General features: G+C 37.6%; 1 protein-coding gene across 1 annotated transcript in view; it reads left to right on the top strand.

The window, feature by feature from the left end:
• The window catches only part of LOC112083439, an 8,369-nt gene extending 402 nt beyond the window's left edge, over positions 1 to 7,967 (top strand). Inside the window, exons 3-8 of the mRNA XM_024151465.1 lie at positions 99 to 353; positions 4,834 to 5,175; positions 5,282 to 5,354; positions 5,437 to 6,092; positions 6,189 to 7,245; positions 7,487 to 7,967. Of these exons, the coding sequence (XP_024007233.1) occupies positions 99 to 353; positions 4,834 to 5,175; positions 5,282 to 5,354; positions 5,437 to 6,092; positions 6,189 to 7,245; positions 7,487 to 7,967 (2,864 nt within the window). The remainder of the gene's footprint in view (positions 1 to 98; positions 354 to 4,833; positions 5,176 to 5,281; positions 5,355 to 5,436; positions 6,093 to 6,188; positions 7,246 to 7,486) is intronic.
• The last annotated feature ends 11,226 nt before the right edge of the window (positions 7,968 to 19,193 follow it).

Here is a 19,193-nt window from a genome sequence, read left to right on the forward strand (position 1 = left end):
GAAGCTATTGGTTTGATCTCTTTTTCGTAATTACAATGTAGATTAATAATATATGCCTGATTTACACTTATTATTTTTTCCTTTAAAAAAACAAACAGATCTTTTGGCTACTTCTATCAACACCGAAGAGTTTGCTTGCTTTATCGCTACTGATTCTGAGTCCGATAGGGATAATGATGAAGACTCTATGTCGGAATTTGACTATATGGAAAAATTGAGGCCTGGTAATAAAAAGAAAGGAAGACCCAAAAAACGTGCTAAATCCTCTGATTTTTGTGATGAGGATGCAACCGAGACCGTTGTTACTAGAACAGATTTATTAGAATCAGTTAGTCCTGGTCTGAAAGATGGAGGTTATGGTTTTCATTGGAATAATATATTTCATTTGATACATAATATATAACTATCGTGTAATTAATACTAAGCAATGAATATTATTCTAATCAGGTTAATACGACGATGGTGATCCTATATATATGTGGTAATTGTAAGGCTTATATGTGGTATGGAGAAAGGTTGGGTAAAAGATTTTGTCGTGGGAAGCTTATATTCTCCATGTGTTGTGGTCAGGGTAAAGTCGTTCTTCCACTTCTTAAAACCCCTCCGAATTCGTTATTAGCATTGATGTATAATGATGGTGATTTGCGTGATCCCTTTCGTGAGTTTATCCGGGCGTATAATATGATGTTTTTTTTCACTTCTCTTGGAGGAAAAAAAAATAAAGAAATCAACGACGGGAAAGGTCCTTACATTTTCTAGATGAGTGGCGAGAACTACCATTCTATAGGGGATTTGCTACCACCTCCTGGAAAAGAACCAGCCTTTTTTCAGCTATATATATATGATACCGCAAATGAAACATCTAACCGAATAGCTGTTTATGGGTATGATTATTATTCTTTTGGTTTATATTTAATTTAATCATTGAGATCAATCAATTTTAAAACATATATGTATTGTTATTAAATGTTATGTGGTTCTAACTGTTATAAGAATTTATTTTAAAAATTTTATAGGAAAACAGGACCGGCTGATAAATTGCCAGAGAATGTTGTTGAGAAAATAAAAAATATGCTAGATTAACAGAACAAACATGTGGATGCATTACGAAACGTTCGAGAAAGGTTTGATCCTAACGGTGATACAAGCCGGTTAAGGATAATTTTAAAGTGTGACAGGAAAAGTGATGGAAGGACTGAGAATTTACCAGCTAATAATGAAGTTGCTGCATTGATACCTAATGATTTCGATGGTCAGGTAGATGCATGTGATATCATCATCGAGTGTAAAAAGACTGGGAATCTCAAAAAGATCAGTGAACTACATCCTGCGTATCTGCCTTTGCAATATCCATTATTGTTTCCCTATGGCGAGGACGGGTTCAGACTTGGTATCGATATTGGTTTTGTAGATACCTAAGGGAGGAAAAGGTTGCCTATTATTATGAGAGAGTTTTTTGCTTACCGCATACAAGAGAGGGTTGGCGAGTCACCAATCATCCCTTTATCTGGAAGATTGTTCCAGCAGTTCTTAGTGGATGCGTACACGATGATTGAGACTAATAGACTACGTTTCATATCAATGAATCAGTCTAAACTTCGTTGCGAAAATTATGACAAGATAAAGAAAATTGTTGATGAAGGTGACACTGATCTTTCTGACAAGGGTAAACGTATTATTATACCTTCTTCTTATACTGGTGGTACAAGGTATATGGTGCAACATTATCTAGATGCGATGACTACTTGCTGATATATTCATAAATTGCATCATTTAATATACATATTCTAGTCCAAATCATGTCTTATCTCATGCATTTTAGGTCTTTAGGCATTGTTTTAGGACTTAGGAGATTGCATTAGGTCCGAGAGAGTTTTGCATGTTTTGGAGTGTTAAACAGGTGCTTTTGGAGCCAATTTGGAGTGGAGGATGTGATTCAGACGAAGAAATGGAGTTGGAATAATCAAAAATGGTGAAAAGGAGCAATTTTGGGTTTCTCGGCAAAATGGTGTACTGAAGGTCGAAGGTTCTCGGCCAAAATCCTTCCCGCGGGTAGCTTTCTCGGCCAAAAACACGTACCGCAGTCAAGTCTCTCGGCCAAAATCTCAGGGTGCAGACACGTTTCCGAAATCGCCCGTCCGGGAAACCTTCCGGTCCGATTCAGCTGTCGGAGTCTTCATAAAAGTTGGATATAATTGAGTCAAGAGTTCATAACAATTGGAATCAAGGCATTTGGACCACGGAGCTGAAAGATATGGTAATCGGAAGACGAACAGGTCTCGCCCTCATTCCGGAGCAATCCGATATTCCTGAATGATCGCCTGTCCGGGGAACCTTCCGGTCCGATTCAGTTGTCAGGGGCTTCATCAAAGTTGGAGAAGATTGGATCACGGTTCCAAAGCAAGTAAAATCATGGAATTCGGAGGCGTGAGCAGAAAGTTAAGCTCGTCGGAAGAAACTCCTGTCTCGCTGCCGTTTTGGACCAAACCGATGAGCTCCGAAGAATGCGAAGGACGGTGCACTTCCAGGCCGATTCAGTTTCCGGAGCCTTCATGAGAATCAGAGACATTTGAGTCCTCTTTCCAGAACGTCCAAGATAATTCAATTCGGAGCTATGAGTAGGAAGATACGGTCACCGGAATGGACACATGTCTAGACGCCTCTCTCTGATCGTGTAAATACACTGCAAAGATGAGCCCTCCAGGAAGCTTTCAACTTCCCAAGCACCAAGTTTCCTTCACCAAAGTTGGAGATATATGAGTCCTCTGTCCTCTGCAACTGAAATCACTCAATTCGGACAAGTATATTAGAAGTTACACTCTCCGGAATGCGAAGTGGTCCAAGCTGCTCTGAATGCTGCGAGAAAGCCTTGCGACTTGGTTAACTCGCAGGCCTGAAGACGAATGCCTGGAAATTGATGCTGCGAGTTGAGAAGTGCGGGTGAGCTATCAATGGATGAGGTCTGAGGCTCCCGAGCAAGAAAATTGCTAAGTCCACAATACTGCGACTTGGGCATGCTACCTGGGAGACACTGGAACCAAGCCGCATGATCACTCGCAATTTACTCCGACTTGAGCCTGCGACCTGGGACTAGGGATGACCAAGTCGCACATGTACATTCCCCAGAAACCTCCTTGGTCCTGCGAGTTGAAGAAGAAGAAGATTAAGCCGCAGCAAGACTCGCAAAACACTCCTACTTGGGCGTGCAGCTAAGACAAAGCGATTTAAGTCTCACAAGACAAGTTCTTCATCTACTGCGACTTGGGCATGCTACCTGGGAGACACTGGACCAACCCGAAGGATTTCCACTTGACCCAACTGAGCCGGGTCAGTACCCAGTTTGTCCTGGGCTGACCCGGTCCATTAGCACTTAGTATATATAGTTTTTTTGGGAGAAAAACCCTACATGTTATCTTCTACTTAGTTTTCTCTCTAGTTTTCTTTCCTTTTTTGTGTAAAACGTTTTTGATTAAGAGATATCTGAAGGGATGTGATCATTCCAAGTCTGTTTTTTATCATCTCATCATCTCATTTCTACTTCTAATCATGATTAACATCATCTCTTGCAAAAGATTAGATGTGTTCTTCATGATTAGTGAGTAGTCATCTTTTAAACTTCTAGGTGTGTAGATTAGGGTGCTTAGATGTTTGATTGGTGATGTTTAGGGTTTAGATTCTCATTCCATTTCCTTAGTTAGCTGCTCCTAATGCCAGATTTCCTTGGGAAAGTGAAATCTGGGTTCATAGGCATTTCATGCACCAAAAGTGTTTGATGAAATGCCTGAATGAGCTAACTTAAGGGTTTATGCCTTTTTCATCATGGGAATGATTTGTTAAATGCATGAATGACATATTAGAACTGTTTCTTAATGCTCATTGATTCATATTTCACAAATGATGATTTGGTTTGAAAGTGGATTAGTGTAGAGATTAATGCCTTCATGAGAGGATTAGTCTAGATTAGAGTTCTAAGTTGAAATGTTTGAGATCATGTGATTGCTTGTTATGTCTTTCTGTATAAGATTCAGTCTTCTTGGTTGAGAGATTGTTTGGTCACTTATTAGGCTTGATGCATTATGCTTGCTGATTGCTTGATTATATCTAATGGTTGTTAGACTTGATTAAGTGATTTGCAAAGGGATTATTGTTATGGGAATGAATTAATCTGATTAAGAAGCCTAGACTAAAGAGTAGCAAGTGTTGCATTATGTTCTTAGAATCATGATTCAATATCTAAAGCACCCTAATCAATGATCACATCTAGAGGTTTAGCTTTTATCATTTGCTTAATCACCATCATCTTGTTTTGTTTGCTTGCTTAGTTCATTAAGCATAGCTTGTTTGTTTCTTGTTTTATGCTTTCTTGTTGCTGGTTTCACAAAACTCATCTTTGATTACTTGACTTAAGAACCTATCACATAAACTAGTGCCTAACTACCACACATATGGATTGACACCCCTTATACTGCTTTGACAAGGGGATTGATAACCCATCTAAGGCCTTAAAAACCTTAGTTATCACTTGCCAGCAATTTGGTTTTCCGGATCTTTTCATAACCTTTACGTGTAATCCCAAATGGCCTGAGATTACCAAGCACCTAAAAAGGCATAACTTGAAGCAAGAGGATAGGCCAGATATATGTACGCGAGTGTTCAAGATGAAACTAGATGATCTCATGCACAGACTCACCAACGAAAATGTGTTAGGTGTCGTAAAAGCCGGTATATTTTATTAAACTAAGTATCTTATTTCGTTTAGCAAGATAATGTCCATAACATTGCTAAATGATCATGCTAACTAATCTTTTAAAAACTACAATTTATTCGTTGCAGCGATCTACACGATTGAGTTTCGAAAACGGGGACTACCTCATGCACACATCGTTCTTTTTTTAGAGGCTGGTCACAAGCTACCAACTGGTGATGACATTGATAAGATAATATGTGCTGAGATTCCTGACAAGGATACTGATCCAGCGTTGTATGAGATAGTAGGAGATGTCATGATGCATGGACCATGTGGTGCTTTGAATAAGGATAGTGTTTGCATGGCTGAAGGAAAATGTACAAAGTATTTTCCAAAACCTTACAATCCGATCACTAAAATAGATGATGTTGGATATCCTATATACAGGCGACGTAATGACAAGAAAGTTATCGTTAAAAAGGGTTGTGGTTCCTTATAATAGGAGCCTCACACTACTTTATAGGGCTCATATCAACGTCGGATGGTGTGTACAATCTCGATCAGTAAAGTATCTATTCCAATATATTCATAAAGGTGCTGACTACATTCGTGCAACTATCAAGAATGATGATAAAGAAAACGAGATTAAGAAACACTTCAACTGTAGGTATGTTTTAAAAATTTTGTTCACATATTTTATATCTTTGAAATTCCAATCTTCCATTATTTAATAATGTCTTTCTATATAGGTATGTAGCACCTTCGGAGTCCACGTGGAGAATTTTCGGTAATTACACTCACCATCGCACGGTTTCTGTAGTTAAACTACCCTTTCATTTACCGAACCAGCAAATGGTCATATACAACGAGGATGATCCAGGTGATGAGGTTATTAATCGTGTCTCAGATGGTACGTCAAAATTCATTGCTTGGATGGAGTGCAACGATAAGTATGAACTGGCGAGGACGTTGACTTATGCGCAACTTCCTACGAGATTTGTGTGGAATAACCCAAACAGGATATGGACGCCACGATCAAGGAGAGTTGCTCTTGGTAGAATCACGTACGTACCCATTGGGGCAGGTGAAGCGTATTATTTAAGGCTTCTGCTTAATTTAGTCAAAGGACCACGTGGTTTTGACGATATAAAAACGGTTAACAAAGTTCTACATTCTTCGTTCAAAGACGTTTGCTATGCGTATGGATTATTGAATGATGACAAAGAGTATATTGAGGCCATCAATGAGGGCGGATTGTGGCTTTCTGCCAATTATCTCCGTCGTCTTTTTGTGATCTTGCTCACTACTCAAAGTATATCCATTCCTTCTAGAGTTTGGGATGCTACATGGCAGGTATTATCAGATGACATCATATATAATTACAGAAAGGCTGCCAGGGATCAAAGTAAGTCGTATAGTTATTGTTTGCATCGTTGTTATTATATATCTTTAAAATATTGATAGTTAATTTATCTTTTGTAATTTTTTTGAAATTGTGTAGCTGTTAGTCTATCTCAGGAGCAAGTTAAAGACTTTACTCTGGTCGAAATAGAACTTCTTTTACGTGTAAGTGGGAGATCCTTAAAAGAATTCACACATATGCCATTTCCTGAAGATATTACTCTGGAGTCACGTGATAATCCTCTTATTCGGGATGAGAGGAATTACAATCGCGAAACTCTTAGAGTAAGAAACGAGCAGATGTTAGCCACTGTAACCAGCGAACAGAGAAGTGTTTATGATGAGATACTAGAAGCAGTAAATAAGAACAAAGGAGGTATGTTCTTTGTTTATGGTTTTGGAGGTACTGGTAAAACTTATTTGTGGAGTCTATTAGGATCTGCTCTACGTTCCCAAGGTGATGTTGTTCTTAAGGTTGCATCGAGCGGGATTGCTTCGTTGTTATTAGAAGGAGGCCGAACTGCGCATTCAAGATTTGTAATCCCTATTGTGGTTAATACGTTTACCTTCTGTTCAATCAAGAAGGAGTCGAATCTTGCCGACCTGATAAGGATTGCTAAACTCATTATATGGGACGAGGCGTTGATGATGAGTAAAGACTGTTTCGAGATTCTAGATAGAACGATGCGTGATATATTAGAAATTGATAAGCGCTTTGGTGACAAGGTCATTGTTTTAGAAGGGGATTTTAGGCAAATATTGCCAGTGATTCCAAATGCCGGGAAGACAGAGATACTTATGGCCACTTTGAATTCGTCACCTCTGTGGTACAAATGTAGAGTGTTGAGACTTACACAGAACATGCAACTTATAGCTGGAGATAATAGCCGTGCGATGCTTGAACGAGCTGCCTTTACAAAGTGGATCTTAGACATTGGTGATGGTACGATAAATGACGATGGAAGTGGTGAAGCCGTAATTGATATTCCTGATGATCTGTTGATTAAAGACTGTAAAGATCCTATAAAAACGATCGTCAAAGAAATTTATGGGAGTTCGTTTGCGAAAGAGACTGATCCTAAATTTTTCCAAGACCGTGCCATACTGAGTCTAAGAAACGATGATGTAGATACGATAAATGATTACATGCTTTCAAAGTTATCGGGTATGTTTATTTTGTTTTAATTCCCCTTAGCTTATTTGTTTATATTTATATAATACAACGATTGTTTTGTATATAACAGATGTTGAAAGGACCTATCTTAGTTGTGATAGCATTGATACGACTGAAGAAGTTGTCAATTACAATGATGCATCTGAAGTACCCTCAGAGAGTGTAGCCAGTAAGAAAAAAGGTGTTTCCAACAATATGATTTATACCGAGGAGTTTTAAAATAGTATCAAGATGTCTGGTTTCCCTAATCATGTCCTGAAGTTGAGAGAGGGTACTCCTGTAATGCTTCTAAGAAATATCGGCCCTAAGAATGAGTTGTGTAATGGCACAAGACTCATCATTACTAAGATGGCTAATTATGTTCTCCAGGCTCAGATAATAACAGGTAGCAAGGTTGGTGAAAAATTACTGATTCCTAGGATATTCCTCTCTCCTTCGGAGATGAAACTTCCTTTCAGGATGAGACACAAGCAGTTTCCTATCACATTAGCTTTTGCAATGACTATAAACAAAAGCCAAGGACAGACACTCGAAAAGGTTGGTTTGTATCTTCCAAGACCGGTTTTTACTCATGGGCAACTCTATGTCGCTGTATCGAGGGTTACATCCAGAGAAGGTTTGAAGATATTGATCACCGATAAAGACAACAAACCACAAAACAAAACATTGAATGTCGTCTACAAGGAGGTTTTTGACAAGATATGATATTTCTTTTTACTGTGTTTTGTTTTGTGATTTGTTGTCTCTATGTATCTCAAAATATGTTAGTTGTTTTTATTATATAAGACCATTACGTTCGGTTTTATAGTTTTTAATAGATTTGATGTTTTTCGATTTTTCACTAAGTTGGATCTGATGTATTAATGGTTTGATCTCTAACGTTTAACTGTAGTCGGATATTCCAATGACAATCTCAATTCGATAACATAATTTAACAAAACTTGAATTGTAGCATATTATTGGGCATCTATTGACATTTCATATGATGAACATTGTCACGTAGTTGTAAATATCGAGAATGCTTCAAAACCAAATTATCATGTCATCGAAATAAACTTAATAGTTTTTAGAAAATAAAACCAAGTACATACTGTCTTTAAAGTGGTCATTGCAAACAGAAAAAAAAAACATGAAATTGATTTGAAACTGATATGGTTCTTGATCAAACTCCAGACCTCCTCTTTTTGCGTTCTTTTTCCTCTCCCTTTAAACACAGACGCAAACAATCCAATTTAGATTTTTTGTAAAATTATATAGCTTTAAACTATCTCAATATTATATTTAAACATGAATTGTTTCTACAACATAAAGTTCAATGGGCAATCAATAACAAATTATAATGACTCAATAACATAGATTTTAGACAACTTTTCATTATTAATCTAAATATATTTCTGATAACGTACCCATTCGGCGGTATCCATGTGTCGGATTTCTGTCTCCACAAAATCGCAACGCATGCAGTTCAACCCTATCTCCAGATCTAGAATCAAGTCGTGTTTTCGTTTTGTGCAACTTGATTGGGGTGTCTCATTAGATGTGTTGCCTTTGTCATCCTCCATTAGTAGAATATACAGATTTTACAATTCATTGTGTAAGACATGATTAAAACAAACTTTAGTGAATAGGATGTATTACCCGAGGAGTGTTCTGTTTGGCTTTCTGATTTGATGCGGTGAATAAATGTAATTGTTCCCATAATTCTTCTTCCTCTATCTTGGAATCTGTTGGTGAAGGTGGTGACTTTGGTTCCACGACACCGAATCTCATTACCAATGGTGGGGGATTGATGATCAACAAGCCATTTTCATCAAATTTGTTTTTGTTTGTGTTCGCCATGTTCTTATGAATTCTCTCAGAAACGATAAGGCTGCTTATAAAATATTTTAAAGTTTTTTGAAAAGAAACCCTCAAGTCAGTATTTATAAGGTATGCAATAATAATCAATTTTCACATTTTTCAATTTTTTATGGGGAAGATTATGCGACTTTATGTTTGCACCTAACCGTTTGACTTTCCAGGTTTCCTGTTTCATATAATTTAAGGAAAATTGCTCAAGTAGATACATAAAGTTATAACATATAAGTCTACATAAATGGTATTTTTGTTATGATGTTGTATGAATATATCATTTCCTAAAATATTGAAACATAAAATTGTCCAAATAACATAAGCCATAGAGAGAGATCATATTATTTTATGGAAAGTGTTGCAATTTAGCAAAATTTTATATTTAGTAAAATAGTATATTTACTTATTGAGATTGCGTGTATCTTTGGTGAAACTTAAAACATGGAATATATTCTCTCTGGCAGGTGAAATGAACAAATCAGTCAATGTCAATATGGAAGTGTCTTGACATAAATTAATGGATTGTTGTTGGTTTTGACAATAAAGGGGCTTTAAATGGTAACTGTTCAAATTTTTTTCTTCTAAAATAATTTAATCGAAAATAAATTTATAAGAAAGAATAACTGCCTATTCAACTGCATAGTCTGTCCTTTTCATATTTAAAACACTTTCTCATACTCCGTCACATTTAGTTTTCCTCTTTATAAAACTTATTCAGAGTTCTCGATCAAAAAGAAGAAAAAAAAGTTTCTATAATGTTCGATGTTGCATGTTTGGATACTTACAAAATAGGGTGGTTAATATCTGTCAAGGTTGTCAGGCTCTAGAAGCATTCAACATTCTTTGGAAATACTATCGAGATGGTTTTGTCTGATATCAAAGTATGTGTCTTTTTTTGAAGTTATTCTTTTATGTTCTTTGTTTATTATTCAGTGATTACTTTTGGCTTTGTTATTTTTCTAGGGTACTCGGATCAATTAAATGTGAGATTACCTTTCATAGAAGCTTGTGCTATGATTCCTGCTTTAAGAAAATACATGAAGGGTATTCTAACAAATTCTTTAACTCTTGAAGAAGGCGTTATGATGATAACCCATGAATGTAGTTCTATCCTGCAAAGCCGAATCCCTGAAAAGAAAAACGATACTGGAAGCTTTGTACTTTCATGCACCATCAATGATGTAGCTTTTGAGCGTGCTCTCTGTGATTTAGGATCTAGTATAAACATGATGCCTCTTTCAGTAGCAAAACGTTTAGGACATCACACTTTCAAGCCCACTAAAATTTCTTTAGTACTAGCTGATCGTTCTGTTAGACAACCCGTAGGTATCCTAATAGATGTTCCAGTAGAAATAAAAAAATGTTCCATCCCCACCAATTTCGTAGTTCTAGAACTAGAAAGAGAACCTAAGGATCCCCTTATTCTTGGAAGACCATTCCTATCTACAGCTGGAGCCATAATCAATGTTCCTGAAGGAAAAATCGACCTTCATCTAGCTGGCCTAGTTATGCAGTTTGACATGAACAAAAGTTTCGATAAACCAACTCTGGATGGCAAAATTTGTTGGGTTGATGAGTTAGACGGAATTGTTGAGGAAGTCTTTGAAAATATGTTTCTAGACGACCCTTTACGTGTCACGCTTTCACCCGCAAAAGACGAACGCAATTTCCTTGAAGAAATTTCAAGTCAATGCGCACGTATGCTTGATAAATCCGAAACTTATAGGAAACCTCTACACTATCTAGATCTTAAGGACCAAACAAACATTCCTACACCTCCTAAAGACACTGCTGCAGCAATTAATGATCCTTGGAGCGAGCTTAAAGCCCCTAAAGTCGAGCTTATACCTCTTCCCGTCAGACTTAAGTACGCTTTCCTTGGACCAAATTCTACTTATCCTGTCAAAATAAACTCTGGTTTGACGGAAGAAGAAACCACAATGCTGTTGGCTGAGCTGAGAAAGCATAGAAAAGCCTTAGGATATTCACTTGATGACATACCTGGAATCTCTCCAGATCTTTGTATGCACAAGATTAATCTAGAGGATAATGCTAAAAACTCAATCGAAAGTCAAAGGAGACTGAACCCTAATCTTATGGATGTTGTCAAGAAGGAGATTATGAAGCTTTTAGAAGCTGGAATAATCTTTCCTATCTCAGATAACACTTGGGTTAGCCCAGTTCATGTTGTCCCAAAGAAAGGGGGAGTCACTGTCATTAAAAACGATAAGGATGAAATGATCGCTACAAGAACAGTAACTGGACATCGTATGTGCATCGATTACCGGAAACTGAATGCAGCAACTAGGAAAGATCATTTTCCACTTCCCTTCATAGATCAAATGCTAGAAAGATTAGCTAATCACCCCTACTATTGCTTCCTTGATGGATACTCCAGATTTTTCCAAATTCCTATTCGCCCGAAGGATCAAGAAAAAAACGACATTCACTTGTCCATATGGCACGTTTGCTTACCGACGTATGCCTTTTGGATTGTGTAATGCACCTGCTACCTTCCAGCGGTGCATGATGTCGATCTTCACAGATTTTATTGAGGATTTCATGGAAGTGTTCATGGACGATTTCTCTGTCTATGGATCTTCTTTTGAAAAATGCCTAGGCAAACTTGGTAAAGTTCTGCAAAGATGTGAAGATAAGCATTTAGTATTAAATTGGGAAAAATGTCACTTCATGGTACGAGACGGAATTGTGCTTGGGCACAGAATTTTGGGAAAAGGAATTGAAGTTGACAAAGCTAAATCGAAGTCCTGACCAGCCTACAACCTCCCACAAACATAAAAGGAATTCATAGTTTCTTAGGACACGCAGGATTCTATAGGCGATTCATAAAAGATTTTTCTCAAATAGCTAGACCTCTTACGCGTTTGCTTTGCAGGGAAACGAACTTCGAGTTCGATGATGAGTGCTTAGCCGCGTTTCATAAGATCAAAGAAGCCCTTGTTTCCGCTCCTGTCGTGCAAGCACCTGATTGGGAACTCGCATTCGAAATCATGTGCGATGCAAGTGACTATGCAGTCGGAGCAGTGCTTGGCCAACGAAAAGATAAGAAACTGCACGTAATCTACTACGCAAGCAGAACTCTTGACGAAGCTCAATGCAATTATGCTACAACAGAAAAAGAACTTCTAGCTGTCGTATTTGCATTTGAGAAATTTCGTTCTTATCTCGTAGGATCTAAGGTCATAGTTTATACTGATCATGCTGCAATCAAGTATTTAATGTCTAAGGAAGACTCTAAACCTCGGTTGATAAGATGGATCCTCCTACTGCAAGAATTCGATATCGAAATTCGAGATCGGAAGGGCGCAGATAATGGAGTTGCAGACCATCTTTCACGAATTCGAGTTGAAGAAAGATTGCCCTTAAATGACAGTTTGCCAGAAGAAAAAATCTATGCAATAGATAATACCCCCACCAATGCCAATACCGCACCACCATGTCCACTCATGCGAAGATCCGATGCTTTCAATACCCCATGGTTTAGACATATAGCAAATTACTTAGCAGCTGATGTAGAGCTTCGCAATTTTTCAGGTATAGGAAGAAAAAGTTTCTAAAAGACGTAAGACATTATTTTTGGGATGAACCCTATCTCTATAAGAGATGTGCTGATGGGTTATTCCGAAGATGCGTGGCTGAAGAAGAGATGGAAGGAATTTTATTCGGATGCCATAGCTCGTCTTACGCAGGACATTTCGCAACCTTCAAAACTGCTTCAAAAATCTTGCAAGCAGGTTTTTGGTGGCCTATTTTGTTCAAAGACACTCAAGCTTATATATCGCGATGCGATAAATGCCAAAGGATGGGCAACATAAGTAAAAGGAATGAGATGCCTCAAAATTTTATTCTCGAAGTCAAAATTTTCGATGTCTGGGGAATAGATTTTATGGGACCCTTTCCTACTTCTTTTGGAAACCAATACATCTTAGTAGCAGTAGAATACGTCTCTAAGTGGGTTGAAGCAGTCGCTAGTCCCACCAATGATGCAAAAGTCGTCATGAAGCTGTTTAAATCTGTTATATTTCCGCGTTTTGGAGTTCCTAGAATTGTGAAAAGCGACGGAGGATCGCATTTCATCAACAGAGTTTTTGAGAATCTTCTTAGAAAGAATGGAGTCACACATAAAGTTGCTTCCCCATACCATCCCCAAACCAGCGGTCAAGTAGAGATCTCAAACAGAGAAATCAAGTCGATTTTGCAGAAAACTACTGCAGTTCATCGCAAGGATTGGTCTACCAAGCTTGACGACGCATTATGGGCATATCGAACAGCATTCAAGACACCATTGGGAACAACACCATTCAACCTAGTTTATGGAAAAGCATGTCACCTTCCAGTAGAGCTCGAGTATAAGGCGCACTGGGCTATCAAGGAGATGAACATGAACCTGAAAACAGCTGGAGAAAGAAGACTACTTCAACTTCACAAGTTAAAAGAAATCCGACACAATCCTTACGAAAACTCGAAGATCTACAAGGAGAAGACTAAAGCATATCATGATAAGAAGATTATTCATAGAACCTTTGCTCCTAACGATAAAGTTCTTCTTTTCAATTCTCGTCTTAAGCTTTTTCCAGGAAAATTACGTTCAAGATGGTCAGGACCCTTCACGATAAAGGAAGTCAAGCCATACGGAGCCATTGTCCTGTGGGACAGAACCGGAAACTCATTTACAGTGAATGGACAGCGTGTAAAGCCATATCTGGCTGAAGAAAGAGAAGACGAGAGAGAAGTGATGTTTTTGATTGATCCATCATCGGCCAATGATGAGACCAAGGAGTGTCATGACCCCGGTTAAGTCTAATCGAACAACAATGTCAAGCTAACGACTTGAAACAAGGGCTTAGTGGGATGCAACCCACGGTATTTTATCTATTTTCATTGCTTTGACCTTCATTTTCTATTTTCATTGCTTTGTTTCTGTTTCATTTAATTTCAGATTTTCAATAAGGAAGAACAAATAAAAAAGACGAGCAGCACTCTCCAACACGATAAGTTCACTTAAACATTTCAACTTTTCTATTTTATTTACCATTCTTTCCAGATTTATCACACTGAGGACAATGCGAAATAAGTCTGGGGGAGGATGTTCATCCGTTACTAATGAAATTTGATTTGTTTTGAGTTTGTTTTGGACACATAAATTTTTTCAAAAAGTTTTTCATAAAATTTTTCAAAATCGTTTTCAAAATGTTTTTCAAAAAGTTTTCAAACATGGAACACATAAACTAATACTATGATGATTTAGACCAGTGTGCTTCTACGCTATTTCCTCGTTTTTTGCTCTTTTTGTGATTTAGGCCTAGACTAGGCGGTAGCTAGAATACTTGCATTACGAAATCCCACCAGAGGACTTCTATTCATGGAGATTCTTTCTGACAGGATATACTAGCTCATTTTATCTGGACCTAATTTTGACTTAATTTTCTCATTAAAGCGTTAGATCAGGGAAGCGAATCATACATTCTGGACTCCTTTATCCTTTTACCACTCTTTGTTGATCCTGAATGGCTAATTTATCTTTAGCTAGTTCCCCACCGAACCTAACCTCTTTCAAACCACATGAATTATTGTTTTCCATTGTTATATATGCAGATATGTGCAAAAACGTCGGAGAGAAAGAGGATCAACGCAGTTTTCAGTCACTAAAGACGAAGACCTGTGATTTCATTGGAATGATTCAACAAAAGGAGAAAATTCAGTTTGCCCTTGAAAAAACTTCAAAATCTTCGTACAATTTCGTCCCTTAGACTCTCTCTCTATTAAAGGTTGTTTCCTCTATATAAAAAAAAAAAAAACGAAAAAGAAAAGAAAAAAATATGAAGGGAGAGGAAATTAAAACCTTAGAGAGTCTAGGAGGATCGAATTTTATATTTGAGGCAAGCTTGATCTGATTATATGGAGTTTTGGAGATCATCTTTATGATTCCCAGAAAATATTTAAGTCTGGGGGAACAGCTGTTTACAACAAAGGAGGAAGATTATGCAACAACATTTGGCAAAGGAGAAGTGACTGAAAATTGCGAATATCAACAGGTTCTTCTCTCACTTGCGGTTTTACATAATATCTCGCATCCTCTATATTCTTCAGGTAACCCTTAACACTTAAACTCCACCACTTGAATTGCCTTAATACCAAACGCCGTCTACCCTGAATAATGTCTTTGATGAGAATTCACAATATACTTAATGAATGTAGAGAGCTAGTTGACTGGAATTTAGATCTAAGTGTGTAGATTTTCGCACGACGGATTAACAGACTAGTTTGCTTGTATTTTGGTGAGAATTTTCTAGATCCAAATAGATGTTTTACAATAAGTTATGGTTTAGAAGGACGGTCACTGAGATATTGTTTAGTTCCTGCGATTTTCAAAAAAAAAAAAAAAAAAAAAAAAATTTTTTTCCTGATTTAAGTTTGTTTGAGGACAAACAAAAAGGTAAGTTTGGGGGAGTTGATAACACCGTATTTTGACCACTTTTATGGATCATAATTGTATCTTATGCAGGTGTTTTAACTCTGTTTTCAATGGTTTTAAAAGTGTTTTCAATGTTTTAGAGTTTCAAAAGACTTTACAGGAAACTTGGGCAAAAGATATGCAATTTGGAACAAATGAGCAATTTTGGATAAATGCAGACCGTCAGAAGTATGAACCTTCTCACCGTCTGATCACCCCCAAAAGTTGAGACAACATAGAGGATCCAACCAGCTTTCTAATGCACTTGGTTTGGAGACAATCCAATGGTTAGATCTTTAGATACTTCCGATGCAAGAATGACAGAAAATGCAGTTCCGGAAGAGAACCATGTGCCGGGACCGCGGCCAACACCCATTTTCCCGCGGGTAGAACTACCGCGACCGCGGAACTTGGTCGTTCACTTTCCAGACGACTTAATTAAAGCCCAGATCAATTCCTTTTGTTATTTTTGAAGCCCTAAGTGTCCAGGACCACCCCCGAAGCTATAAATACCCTCTTTAGGTCATTCTAAAGAGAGGAATCGAAGGAGAGACACACTTAGAGAGAGGGATAGAGATTTTCGTGTGAGAAATCCTAGGAGGCCGCTGCCTTTTAAGGAGGAGCCGTCGAGGAGAGCATCATCGTGCCTCCATCTGCGATTCCGTTCTTCGTTCTTCTTCCTTCTTTTCTTTAATTTCCTGCAACTTTCAATACTCTGTGATGATTGTTTACAATATGTTTGAGTAGTTACCCAGTTGGGTTTAAAGGGATTGTTCAAAGGGAATTTCATGTGTCTTTGATTATAAATCGATAGATTTAGGATTTATAATCTTCTAGAAGTTCTTCGTTTGCCTTTAATCTTACTGCGTGATTCTTTGCTGGCCACTTAGAAGCCGATCTGACATGATATGTTGCGAAAGCTTTCATTGATTGTCTGAACTAGGGTGAAACAAGCAATGATTCTATAGGAGTGGAAACCTACCTGTAGTTGAATTGTGAATATTGATGAGTCTTGTTCTGCTATTGCATCTTCTCCCTTCCAGAATCAGAGTGGAAACCTACTGATTAGGGTTGCGAGAGATAGTTGTTTAGTGCTGCGTAAGTAGGCTATTCATACTTTCGTGCCTCGAGTTCTAGAACATACGTAGTTGATTACCTTTATTACTTGTTTAAAATCGGCATATCCTATTCCATGAATCCCTGCGAATCCCCTTGAGCCCCAACGTTTGTCTTTAATTGCTTACAACCTTCAATTCTATTTGCTTTTCATTCGCTTGTTCTTTGCTTCTATTCGCTTTGTTTAATCGCTTTTTACTTGCTTTAGTTTTCTTTCAATTGCTTTTTACTTGCTTTCTAGTTTAGATTTAGTGACAACCAAAACCCAAAACCAAAACCCAAATTGTTTAGTTCTAGTCTGATTTAAGCATTGTCGTGAATTCGTACTGAAACAACTAAGTCTGTGTGGATCGATACCCTAAGTACTACAGCGCACATCTGTGCACTTGCAGACATTTAGGGGTTATAAATTTAAAACCTGAAGCTTAGTAAAACGAAACCAACAACCCCGTTTACAAACTGCAATCAATGGGCGGAGGAGCTACCAGCAATCCTCTGGGCGTGTCGAATTACTCCTCACAAGGCCACTAGCAAGACTCCGTTCTCATTGTCCTACGACCTCCAGGCAGTATTTCCAGCCGAAGTTTTTGTTCCCAGCCAGAGAAGGACCTTATGTTCGAACAACGAGGAACTCAATGAAGATGCTCTTCGAGAACATTTGGATCACATCGACGAACGTTGGGATCAAGCTATAATCCGAATCCAAAACTATCAGCAAGCCACAGCTCGCTTCTATAACACGAAAGTTTGATCGCAAAAATTCACAGTCGGAGACTTAGTTTTGTGCAAAGTTTTTGATCGCACTAAGGAAGCAGACGCCGGAAACCTAGAGACCAAATGGGAAGGCCCCTACTAGATCATCGAAAATAGTACGCCCAGATGTCTATAAGCTAACTAAAGCACGCAACGGAGTACCAGAAAAGAGACCATGGAACATCATGAACCTCAAAAGATATTACTTCTGAGTACTCGAAACAAATGAACTACGCTTGGCTTGATCCCTACATTGAGTACGTAGGCAGCTCGAGCTACGAGTCCAGCCACTATTTTGAAAAGTATCAAGTTCGATATGTTGTAACCGATATTGTAATCTATCAATAAAGCAAACATTATGAGCAAACGATTTGACCTCCTTTTTAAAAAAAAAATGGAGGGGGGAATGGGATACACACTACAATTTGTCAAACAAATTACTACGGTAGTATTCAACGCGATCCAAATAAAAAAAAAGAGTTCGAAGCTAAACTGGGTTTAATCAACAAACCAATAAAGCCTCGAAAATAACTAAGAATTTAAATTTTCTAAGTCGAACTATGGGCCCAAGACCAAACGAGCATAGGCCCACCTAAACCAATCACTTTGCGGAATCCGGATTCAAACCCATAATTCCCAAATCCGAAGTAAAAGAATATTTCGCCTTAGCCCAAATCGAGGCCCAAACTCGAACAACTAAAGGCTCGCTCAAGCGAACTATTTTCGAAAGGAATAATGCTAAGCCCGTTAAGTACGAAGCCCTCAAAAAGAGGCCCGTACCAAAGAAAACAAACTAAGACAAAAACTTAGTCGCAAAAAATGTGAAAACAACTAAGTATGAAAACCAAAAGTACTTAGAAAATTAGACAGATTAAAGCCCTGCAGGGCAGAAATTCAGAATATAAAAAATGGAGGATTACTGTAATAACCTTAGAAAGTATCTTTATTACTTGTTTGCGCACTTTTATTTTTTTTACAAAACTAACCTAGCATACCCAAAACACCCTTTTCACTTTTGTTGAAAAAAAATCTTATTACAAAAATGTCATTACTTTTTTAATGCCACGTAAACAGAAAATAGCGCTGAAAAAATGATAAGTCTACCAGGCTTTGGCGGTAGACTTAACAAATTTTGGTCAACGCAAAAATTTGGATGGTAAAGTTATGAGGACGATGGTAGATTTATTTGAGAGTTGGTAGATTTGTTAAAAATTGGTAGAGTTTTGACAATGAGAGGTAGATTTATTAAGTTTCGGTAGATTTGTTGTTATGTATGGCACACTTGTCAAATGTGTTAGTAGACTTGTTAAGGAATCGTTGACTTACTCGAATAGTTGACTTTGTCGGTAGATTTGTTGACAATGGAGTAGATTTAATTCCTAAATTGGTAGTCTTATTTCTTTTGGTGGTAGATTTATGTTACAGTATTTTTCATAACGTAACGGTAGATTTATCCCTTTTATAGTAGAGTTATATTCTGTTGGTAGATTTTTCGCTTTTGTGGTAGATTTATTAGTTATGTGGTAGATTTACATTCAAGTAAAAATTTGATGATTTCCTTCCGTTAAGTGGTAGATTAACTGTTACAACTGGTAGACTTATAAAATGTTGGTAGATTTTTCGCTTTTGTGGTAGATTTGTTGGTTTTGTGGTAGATTTACATTCAAGTAAAAATTTGATGATTTCCTTCCGTTAAGTGGTAGATTAACTGTTACATGTGGTAGACTTATAAAATG

This window comes from Eutrema salsugineum, unplaced genomic scaffold (genome assembly GCF_000478725.1).
Source record: "Eutrema salsugineum unplaced genomic scaffold, Eutsalg1_0 scaffold_6, whole genome shotgun sequence".
Classification (NCBI taxonomy): Eukaryota; Viridiplantae; Streptophyta; class Magnoliopsida; order Brassicales; family Brassicaceae; genus Eutrema; species Eutrema salsugineum.